General features: G+C 32.6%; 1 protein-coding gene and 1 long non-coding RNA gene across 2 annotated transcripts; both read left to right on the top strand.

The window, feature by feature from the left end:
* The first annotated feature begins 1,618 nt into the window (after positions 1-1,618).
* On the top strand, positions 1,619-3,676 carry LOC108910249 (perlucin-like). The gene is made up of 4 exons (XM_023455541.1): positions 1,619-1,729; positions 2,447-2,529; positions 2,809-2,917; positions 3,302-3,676. The coding sequence occupies exons 1-4, from the start codon at positions 1,621-1,623 to the stop codon at positions 3,577-3,579; spliced, it is 579 nt and encodes a 192-aa protein (XP_023311309.1). The 5' UTR covers positions 1,619-1,620; the 3' UTR covers positions 3,580-3,676.
* A 3,468-nt stretch (positions 3,677-7,144) lies between these two features.
* Positions 7,145-9,660, top strand: LOC108910251. The gene is made up of 3 exons (XR_001964446.1): positions 7,145-7,231; positions 7,299-7,390; positions 9,633-9,660. It is a non-coding gene; the product is annotated as an uncharacterized LOC108910251 (long non-coding RNA).
* The last annotated feature ends 2,021 nt before the right edge of the window (positions 9,661-11,681 follow it).

Below are 11,681 nucleotides of genomic sequence, written 5' to 3'. Positions count from 1 at the left end.
AATACTTACATACCTTTCATTTTTGTTACTTAAACTGTCAGCAACATAACTTTCTGCAATTGTGACTGATTTCCACCCACCATGTCTCTTGATTGCTAATACATCAACTCCTATATTAGCCAGCAACGTTGCCGATGTTCGTTAGAATGAATGGCCTGTATATGTTTCAGAATGTTCTAGTTTATTAGGAATCATAGAAAGGGTATTCTTGCCGACTGTTTTTTTTGTAACATCTACCTGTTTGATAGCGCATAAAAAGCATGAAATTTCAGTTTTAATTTCCAATCTAATCTTGATATATTTCATAAGTCTTGAGAATTTCTAGGTGAGAAAGAGAACCCAGACGAGAAGTAACGTAATTTTAGAATCTGGAATTGTAACTACAATAATGTCATCGAAATTTGTTAAATTGACGTTGTCCGAAGTAAGTTTGCATAACTCATCAGAACGGCATGCTCCTGCAATGCCTAAGACCGTCACTTGCTTCATTGGCAAATATATATTATCGGGTGCCTGAACGAGAAAATCGTTGACTTGTTCTCTTGTAAAGACGTTTGACTTTTTAGGTGTCTAGCCGTCATTCTTACGTTTCAAAAATGCTCTCAGCTTGGGGTATTTTGATATATCCACGTTCTCTAAGAAAATAGTTTACTTAATCATTGAGTATTCACTCCACAAACTCGCCGGTGACTTTAAAGTTCTTGAGTTCTCCATGAAATATGCTAACAGTGGCATTTCAGAAACACCAGAATTTTTGTTCAGGTATCATTCTTTGAAATTTCTATATGCTTGTCCGTAGCGCATTTTCGACTTCTCGGGCAATACAAATTCACAGGCAGCATTTGCTGCACTTTCTATTTGAAAATCACTCATTTAGAAATAATAATTCAAAACCAGCAAAATTGCAACTTTTATGTAGCTTTGTTTATAAACACCTTAAGGCCCCCACAGACACACGTTCTTTTTGGCAGTTTTACCCGTATAGTTTTATCTGTACGGGTAAACACGAACAACGGTAACAGCCACACACTAGACATGTTTTTTATTAAGTTTTTTTGAAATCGTGGTGTCATTAACATCAACCGTTCTGTGATGGAATATACGACAACACTGGCAGTGGCGGCGGCAATTGCTATAAAATTTAAATCTAAAAAACAAAAAACCGTTCAAAATGGGTTAAAGAATGGTTACTTAAAAGAAAACAATTTTCACACGTAAATCTTTTGCATGAATTACGACTAGAGCCGGGAGATTGGTTTAATTATTTGCGAATGGACGAAGAAACTTATTTAGAGCTGCTTACTTTAGTAACACCATTATTTCAGAAACAAGATACACCTTAATGAGGCAAAGTATTACACCGAATGGGCGTCTTACCGCTACACTTAGATTTCTTGCTACTGGCAGAAGTTACGAAGACCTAAAAAAAAGACCTAAATTGAAGTCGCAAAATACACAAAATGCACTGCAGAAGACTTCTAGCACTTCACTGAAGAAAAAAAACGTCACATTTTACGATTAAAATCTCCTCGGGTTATCTTGTTTTTGCGGTTGAAGTACCTGCAAAACGAATTATAAATTAAGCTCGTCTCGTTCGTATCTCTATAGTGTTATACCAAAATGTTGACAAGCACGACCGTTGGGCATATTATTGCGCTGTACATCGTTTCCGCTTTTTTAATTAGCGGTAATGCTGCCAAGTCCGTCAATAAGACTCTCGATTATAAAGGTAAGTTTTAACGTATGTTTTTAATACCTACACTGTTAAGTTTTTCGCGTTTGGCTGAAAACGTAAATTTTAACGGTAATTTCAAAGTAGTGTATTGACCTTTTAGTGAAGAATTTCTTGATTAGTTAGTTTTCTGTAACTCTTTTCAATTGTTTTATAATTATATTATTGATTTTATTTTTGAAAAACGATTCGTTCACTTCTAAATTTTAATTTAATTTAAAATATGCTTGCCACATATTTAAACGAAATTTAAAATATCTCCAAAACTGTTCCACTCACAAAGAGACGCATAACAGAATATTTTGTTCACGATTTCTTTTTAATTACGGCGTAACCAACAAAAGTACAAAAATAAAATCGTTTTCGTAAGCTTTTTGTGAGCTATGTTCCCCACGCTATTCATCAGATAATTAAAAATTTCTACGGCAATGATTTTTTTATTCGATTTATCTGTGGTGAGCTAATATTAAATTTAAAAAGTAGTAAATAGAGAATGACTCGTTTTTTTTTAAGAAAATGAAAGATATCTCGTTTCTTTGAAACACAAACTGGTCGATTTTTCACTAAGTCAATGGTGTAGAAATGCTGGGGTTTTCATTGGAGTGCTTTTCAGTCACTACATCTGGAAATACAGCTTCAGGCATACCTGAAAGGATGTGATATATTTTTAAATTCCTCCATTTTGTGTTGTAAAATAATTTTATTTTCCCACAGAGTTGTCACTGGAAGATACCTTGCCGACTATAGCTTTGGAAAAATTTGGCAAAAAATACTACTACCTTGGAACTACATTTCAGGTACGGATAATAAATAATAAAGGTATTTATTAAATTGTATAATGGTCCTAGCATCAGAGAGATTTTCAGTTTTTGCCGTTTTCTGTGATAACTAAGAAATCGGGAATTATACAAAAATATAGCGCACAACACTGGATTATCTATAAGAAAAGTGTATACCAAATTGTTTTACAAGAGTCGAGTATTTTCACAAGCAAAAAAATTTTATGGGGTGACGGAATAAACGGCAAAAAGCAAGCCCTTGACATTGAAATAATTTTTTTCTATCTTCTATTTTAGGGCAACTATTTCCAAGCAATGCAGTACTGTCACTACAATGGGATGAGAATTTTGAGTGTCGAAAGTGCGAAAGAGACTAACTTTCTGATCAGGCAGCTGAAACGATTCCGTAAGCCTTTTTCTTATTAATTCGAAATAGAAGCTTTCTGTTTCTGAAGTATATAATTTGAGTTTAAAGTTAACTGAGAGACGTTGACGGTCAGCTAAATTATTTATAAAAATGTATGAATTTGTCGTTCTATGCCTGTACCATCTCGTCATATCATACCAGGTGTGAAATCACATGGCAGTAGCTGCTTTTCAGAGGCGGCAGTACGGCATTTTAACGGAGCGGCAACTTCGTGAGCATTCGGAACAGGATCGGATTTTGCTTAAATTTAAACATAACTCGACTTTATTTGATTAAAAAAAAAAAGAATTTCTGATTCGTGTTCAAAAATTACACCCTCACTTAAGTTACATCATACAGACACTCCTAAAAATATTTTTCTAGTTGGTGCTGAGAAATACAACTTTTGGACATCGGGTACTATCCTACCAGACGACCAATGGGTTTGGTTGGAAACAGGAAAGTTCATCGAATACACTAATTGGTTACCTAATGAACCAAACAACTGGCAAAACATTGAGAAATGCTTAGAAGCAATCTACGAGTATTCCGACACGGAAGGTGATATGGGTATGATGTGGAATGATCATGACTGTAATGGTCGGAAATATGTTATTTGTGAATCGTCACAGCGTAACTGTCTAGCTGGAAAAAGTTCCTAGTATACGAATAAATAAAGCCGAGAAGGATTTAAGTAATGACTTCCTACGCGTCATTTAAGTTTATACTAAAATGTCAAATAAATTAGTTCTGCATCTACTTTCCTTTTTTATTGTGTTTATGAACCTTTGATCTTTGATACTCCAAACATTTCTTGGCCGAAATAGTTTTCGGTGTTTATTTTTGACCAAAAATAATTACTTTTTTAAAGTAGGTACGGTGGTTTTTCTATATTATATGTTACTGAAATGATATTAAATTGATTAAATTCAGCTGGCTTCTACCCAGACCATATATTTCGCCTTAAAATTCAACAGTCCACAATATGAAAACATACTCATTTTAGAGTTGTCAGTGTTGCGAGAAACAACTACTCCGAGAGCTATTTACCCCTACCGGCATTGAATTATCGCACTCGCTAGTGATGTCAACTTTGTATTTATTCGTTACTTTTTATCCGTTACTTGAATAAGCAACGAATACTGAGTAATCGATGAGAAAAGTATTCGATACTGATACTTTTTAAGTAGATATTCTTCTCCAAGTTTCGATACATGTAATCACGATAATCGACGAGTATCGCAAGGATACAGTAGTCGCGTAGTCGTCAACCTCTATAGGATTGTTACTTAAGATGAAATACCTTTTTGTTGACATTTAATTAAACAGCTGTAAAATATATTTAATCAGTAATTAATCAATGTAATTATTTAATTCGTAGTTTGCTACAGTATAGTAGGTACATAGATACCTATGCACCTGAAGAACGTAAATAATACATAGACGTACAAAACTTAAATTATTTATATATTTATTAACATTTAAATAAATAATTATTTTCTAAATTTACTTATATTAAACACAAAAAAATATATATGTATATTATATTCTTGTCTTATATAAATTAATCTTATAAAAATAGAAATACCTAACGAAAATATAAATATCCAAAATAGCAAATAACGTAATTTGTCAATTCAAAACTATCTACTGTTTTGTGCGAATGCCTACTACTACTACCAAGTTTTATGAATAAACAAAAAATCGTTCCAGTTTAGAAAAATGATTTTGTTTACATACTTGGATTCTAATAATCTATTTATTGCGCCGTTCTGTTATTATTTGACCTGCCTTAGAGAATATACGTTCACTTGGAACAGATGTAGCCACGATGGATAAAAGTTTATTTAGACGATAGATAAAAAAGCCGCATATCGTGCCGGCCGGACTATACATGTAACTGTACTCAGTAACGAATACAAAGTAACGAGTAGTCAAGATAAAAGTAACGAATACTCTGAGTACTAAAAAGTAACTGTATTTGCATCGCTAATACTCGCAACACCTAGTGCAACAGCTAGGATTCCGGTTTCGGACTTATTAGTCCTCATCAGTGTGTCACAGGTGCGACAACCGACCACATACTCATTTTAGTTTCTCCGAGTTAATTTTGGAGTTTGAAAAACCATTTTATCTTATTTAAAGATCTTTAGATTTAGACATTTAAGGAATCTAATCGTACCACATCAGAAGTTATTGACTTGTTTTTTTTTGTGCGTATCTTGGAAATACTGTATCTGCAAAACAACTGATTTTTTGTGTCTAGTTTAATGATACGAGAATTTAAATTTCCTTTGGGACATCTCGGCTTTACAGTTTGCTGTACCACCTACCAGCAAGACGGGTTACCATCAGCTATAAATTAAGATGGTCCCACTCGTATGCTTGTGGTGTTTCATCAAAATGCTTGCAAGAAAGATAGCTGGACAAATCATAAAATTACATTATTTTTATATTTTCGTACAGTGTCCATAGTGCCAGTTGCATTCATAAGACTGTCGATGAGTTTTAACAATTCATAAGTTTAAAATAGAAACCTTAACAATTATTATATAACAATAATTTTAATTGTCCATATAGTCGTACAAGGATTCAATAAAGGATACTTTGCCAAATATACCTTTAGAAAAAAATTGAAATAAATACTACTATTTTGGTAAATAAGTATTAAATTGTAATAGCACATTAAAGAACATTGCGCGAAATTTATTTTATTCATAGCGATACGTTATTTGATGATTCACTTGTCTCTTATTTCAGGGAAATTTTTTTTCAGGCGACACAATACTGTTACTATCACGAAATGGCTCTTTTGAGCGTTGAAAGCACAGAAGAGAACAATTTTTTGTGGGAAAAACTGAAACCTTTCCGTAAGCCGTTTTCTTATGATCCAGATGCTCCAAACATAATTTTAAAATATCAGTCTCTCTGATATTTCTACAGACATTTAAAATATCGCAAAGAATTTGATATATAACACTTCTATTTTTCTACTCTCTAGCAGGGGTCGGCAAGTAATTTTAGGTGGGGTCCGGATACTTTTGAAAATTTTTAACGAGGTCCAGAAAAAAAAAATCATATTTCTTATTTTTTTATTTTAATTTGGACTCAAATTTAATCTGCTTACTAACCATTAAGAACTCAAAACACTCACACAATTGTAAAATACTAGAAAAAATTATAAGATCGGCACTTAAACGTAAAAAACATTTTTTAAATAATTTATTTGAGTAATTTATACTTTCAAAAAATTTTTGGCGGTCCAGTATTTTACTTTTCGCGGTCCGGACCTGGACCGCGGTCCGCCAGTTGCCGACCCTTGCTCTAGAGACATTACAGTAAAAAAATACTTATAGCACCAATTTAAATTGCATGTTTTGAAATGTTTCAAGGAAGATTGAGATATTAATATATGAATATAATTTTGCCTATCTCAAATGCATTTTGAACTTTCCTTTGCAGATTTCATTACAATATTTGTACAATAAACTTGTTATCTACGTATTTCCGTACATTATTTATTCTGAACTAAGGATTAGCAAAATAATTTCTAAATTCATTTATATTAATGTAATTTTTGTTGGTGCTGGTGATTACCGCTTTTAGACATCTGGTACCACCTTACCAGACGACCATCGGCTTTGGCTGGCTACAGGAAGATCAATTATATTATCATAAAATGTCAAATAAATTTTTTTACTACTACTTTCCTTTTTTATTGTGTTTATGAACCTTTGATCTTTGACACTCCAAACATTTCTTAGCCGAAATAGTTTTCGGTGTTTATTTTTTTCCAAAAATAATTACTTTTTTAAAGTATGTACGGTATTTTTTCGGGTACTATACATGTAAATGAAATGACTTCTACCCAGACCCTATATTTCTCCTTAAACTTCAACAATCCACAATACGAAAACATATTCATTTTAGTTTCTCCGAGTTAATTTTGGAGTTTGAAAGAACATTTATGTTATTTAAAGATCTTACAGTTAAGGAATCTATCGCATCAGGTCATCAGAAGTTATCGAGTTGGTTTTTTTTGCGTATCTTGGAAATACTGATTTTTTGTGTCTAAGGATACGAGAATTTAAATTTCCTTTGGGACATAGTGGCTTTACAGTTTGCTATACTTACCAGCAAAACGGGTTCCCAGCTATAAAACAAAATAGTCCCACTCGAATGCTTGTAGTGTCTCACCAAAATGCATGCTTGCAAGAAAGACAGTTGGACAAATCATAAAATGGTACATTATTTTTTTATTTTCGTTCAGTGGTAATAGTGCCAGTTGCATTAATAAGACTGTCGTTTATAACGGTAAGTTTTTAAGTTTAAAATAGAAACATTAACAATTATTGTATAACAAAATTTTAATTGCCCATAGAGTTGTACAAGGATTCACTAAAGGATACTTTGCCGAATATACCTTTAGAAAAATTTGGAAATAAATACTACTATTTTGGAGCAGTTTACGAGGTATGATAAACAAATAAGCATTCAGTTCAAAATTGATAAATGTGAGTTTTCCATTATAACTTATTGTCACCGAACCCGAGACTTTGCATTAAATCTAATGTAAAATAAATATAAAAATCATCGTAGACAGCGAAAATACGGCGACATCGCTGTCATCAGTCATCAATTAAATTAAGATAGTGACAGACGCATAATTACGAATCCACTACTGACTCTCGGGCCACGGTAAACCAAATCTCTGACTATTATTTTAGTATCGAACCATTTTAGAAAGTTTCTGTGATTTTTTTTTTACAAAAAAAAAACAGCAATACTAAGTTCTACGCCTTCCTATGAGTCTCACTAGCCGCGGCTTCGAAAAAATCGGGTAACAAGGTGGGTAAAGAGCGATAATCCCGCTCGACCCCGCTCCATCCGAGGTCATTTTTCCTGCCAAGGATATTGGCGCGGGTAACAAGAAACTACTAGGAAACGGAGGCGTAGACATTATTTTAGAAATAAGATTTCTGACAACCCTTTTATTTTTTTAACATAGACTACCGGTTTCGAGGTCAAATTTTTCACCTCATCTTCAGGTTTTACAAGGCTTTAGCTTATCATAGACAGTCTTTAATTTACAATATATACCTATACAGGTTGTTACAAATTCGCTTCTCACTACAGGGATCTCGGAAACGGTAAGAGGTACGAAGTAGCTTTTAAATGGGGGCAAAGTTGCGTAATCGGGGGACCAACATTGTGCCTCTAAAAACTCAAGGCTGACATGATTAGTTTTCGAAATATTTGAAAAAAAAAAACGAAATTAGGGAAATCCGTTTTTGTTTCATTTCAGCCTTGTTTGAGGTGATATTGAAAAAAGAAGGACGCTTTCTGATGACCACTTTTTGCCCTCTATCGAATGACATAATCAATTTTTATATGTAACGTTTCGTCTCTCCAGGACCATCATCAACTTCATTTTTTTAAATACGACCTTAGAAATTTTATTACATTTTTTGCAAGCCTTCGTGACCCCGAATACTGTACTGCCTCAGCCCGAACCAGATTCAGACGTTTTGTCTCGAAAAATTCATCCTCAGTGTATTCGTTCCAAATTTATCTAAATTTTTTATTTAGATTTCTTTATTTATTGAATTATCGTACACTGTAAGTGTCGTTAGATCCTGTGAAATCCATCTGGTTATTTAAACTATCACCACCACTGGTTACAATAAAACATTTATTATTATTAACTATTACCATCACTTGGTCATACATAACTCGATAAGTTGTTGCGTCAAAATTAAAACATTCATTACAATTTTAAATTTATTATGACAAATTAATTCTTAAAAATGAATATGAACAACCAAAACGCCAACTGAATATTATTCTTTAAAAAATTTCAGAAGGTAAATGTTGAAAAACATTTTCGTTTTGGCAGAGGTTGAAATTGAAGATCAGCGTAATATAATATTATCGGAATTTATTTTATCTGTAACCGCAAGTGTGAAAGAGCATGGCCATATGTATTTGTATGAATATCCTGAAAAAGGGTAGGTCGGAATTTGTTTGAATTTTGAGCACTCGAGAAGTCTAGAAATAACTATGGACGCGGGAATAAAACTCTAATAATGTTTTATTTTAATGCGTGTTGGTAATAGTTTAAATAACTAGACGGATTTCACGTGGTCCAACTACACATACAGTGTACGATAAGTCAATAAACAAAGAAATCTAAATTTTTAATTAAATAATTTTAATTTTCTAAATGCACATTGTTGGTCCCCCGATTACGCAACTTTGCCCCCATTTAAGCTAGTTTGTAACTCTCACCGTTTTCGAGGTCCCTGTAGTGAAATGCGAATTTGTAACAGCCTGTATATCTTTCATGATTTCTAAGATTTCTTAGATGGCTATGTATTTTAAAGTTGGAATAGTTTCTATTAATAATGATATGTAGGTTATATTGTAAATTGAACATGATAAGCTCAAGCCTTGTGGGACCTGAAGATGAGGTGAAAATTTTTGACCTCGAAACCGGTAGTCTATGTTAAGAAAATAAAAGGATTGTTAGAAAACGGACGTTTTTTCTTATTTCTAAAATAAGTTATAAATAAGTATTAAATTGTAATAGTACATTAAAGAACATTGCGTTCTATCACAGATATCCAATATTAAAATCATAAACACCCCACAATGCACGAAATTTATTTTATTCATAGCGATACGTTATTTATAATTCACTTATTTCTTATTTCAGGGCAATTTTTTCCAAGCGATACAATACTATCACTATCATGGAACGGCTCTTTTGAGCATTGAAAGCGCAGAAGACAACAATTTTTTGTGAGAAAAACTGAAACCTCTCCGTAAGTCATTTCCTTGTTATACAATAAATTTGCATCCGGATGATCCGAGTCTAATTTTAAAATATGACAGACATTTAAAATATCGCAAAGAATTTGACAAAACACAAAACACTTCTATTTTTCTAATTTCAAGAGAGATTACTACAGGAAAAAAATACTTATAGCACCAATTAAAATTCCATGTCTTGAAATGTTTCAGTGAAGATTGTGATATTAATAGGTACTATATAAATATAATTCTGCCTATCTCAAAAGCATCTTGGACTTTCCTCTGTAGATTTCATTGTAATATTTGTATATTAAACATGTTATCTACGCACTTCCGTACATTGTTTATTCTGAATTGAGGATTAGCAAAATAATTTCTAAATTCATTTATATCAATGTCACTTTAGTTGGTGCTGGCGATTACCGCTTCTGGACATCTGGTACCACCTTACCAGACGACCACTGGGTTTGGTTGGACACGGGAAGGCCCATCGTATACAACAACATTTCAGAAGGGGCCGCTTTACTTATGTGGAACAATTTTCAATAAATTACCCCGTCACATTAAGGATCATACAAATATTAGGCTATTCAAAAAAGAATTACGTTCTTTCCTTTTCGGCGACTGTTTTTATTCGTTACAGGAATTTTATGATTTTCCTTTGTCAAGGTAAATTGTTCGTTTTTTATGTGTATATATGTATAATGTTGTATTTTTTCTAACTTTGGTTTGTCTTATGCATGTTAGAATAATTTATGACGTTTCATATCCTGTGACAGGCTTACATGAATAAAGATTTATTAGTATTATTATTATTATTAATTATACGCTAATTGGTTCCCTATTCAACCCGACAACGCGGGGAACAACGAGAAATGTTTAGAAATCAGATATACTCACACTAACAAGGCTACGATGTGGAATGATCACGTTTGTACTGCCCCAAAATATGTTATTTGTGAATCGTCACAGGCTAATTGTATCTCAAGCTGAAGATATTCGTAGTAGGTATCTATTTTTTCCTGTCTATTTTTCTTTTCTTTTCTATCTATTTCTAACTATTTGTTTGTCAAGTAGATAGTACGAAATAAAAACAATATCGATACGTTGCTTTTCTATTCAAAATGACATAAAATTTACAAAAATAACAATCGCTTATTAGGTATATGGTTATGATTAATATCAATTTAACAAATAATGCAAAATGTGATTATTTCCAAGAACAGAAGAAAATGGAGCAGATAAAATAATCCTTTCTGAAAAATACATTACTGTTTAATGCACAGTGATGCTGATTTCTTACATGGAAATAAAAAAGAGTAACATTCTTCCCTAAAACGATTTTTAAGGGCTGACCCTTTCTTCTTCTTCTTGATAAATTCACTCAAAAATCTCGGACAATGTAGTAAATTTTAATTTTGATATCTTACATTTATATAAAGTTTGAATAAAAATCAGTCAGGACGGGTTCCAGATTTTCCGAATACTAGAAATAAAATTTAATACGAGTTGTATCTTCAATGATTATTAGCTAATTAATCGAAAATTGCGTTTCACTTCACAATCTTTGAATGAACCATTAAAAAAGGTTATATTCTTCTTTTTCAGTTTGTTAGAAGATATCAGCCCTGAAAGTTCGTCACATAGTTACTGTTGTACCACATACATACATATATGGGGTCAATTTCAAATTTTCACCACCACTAACGGCGGTTTCAACATTTGTGACATTAAGGCGATGTTTCGCATCGTATTAGCTATGTCCTGTCCAAATTTGGTTAGTGCAACTCTCTCAGTTTCGAAAATTCAATACCTATGTATGTTTTCAGCCACGGGAATTGAATAATTCCAAATAATTTTACTTCTTTTATTTATCATTACATTTCTTGAACATTACACGCCTGTTCAACATAGAGAAAATCGCGAAGAACGGCACTATAAACATAATCAC

Source organism: Anoplophora glabripennis, unplaced genomic scaffold (assembly GCF_000390285.2).
Source record: "Anoplophora glabripennis isolate ALB-LARVAE unplaced genomic scaffold, Agla_2.0 scaffold692, whole genome shotgun sequence".
Classification (NCBI taxonomy): domain Eukaryota; kingdom Metazoa; phylum Arthropoda; class Insecta; order Coleoptera; family Cerambycidae; genus Anoplophora; species Anoplophora glabripennis.
This window is presented reverse-complemented; position numbering and strand designations above follow the sequence as displayed.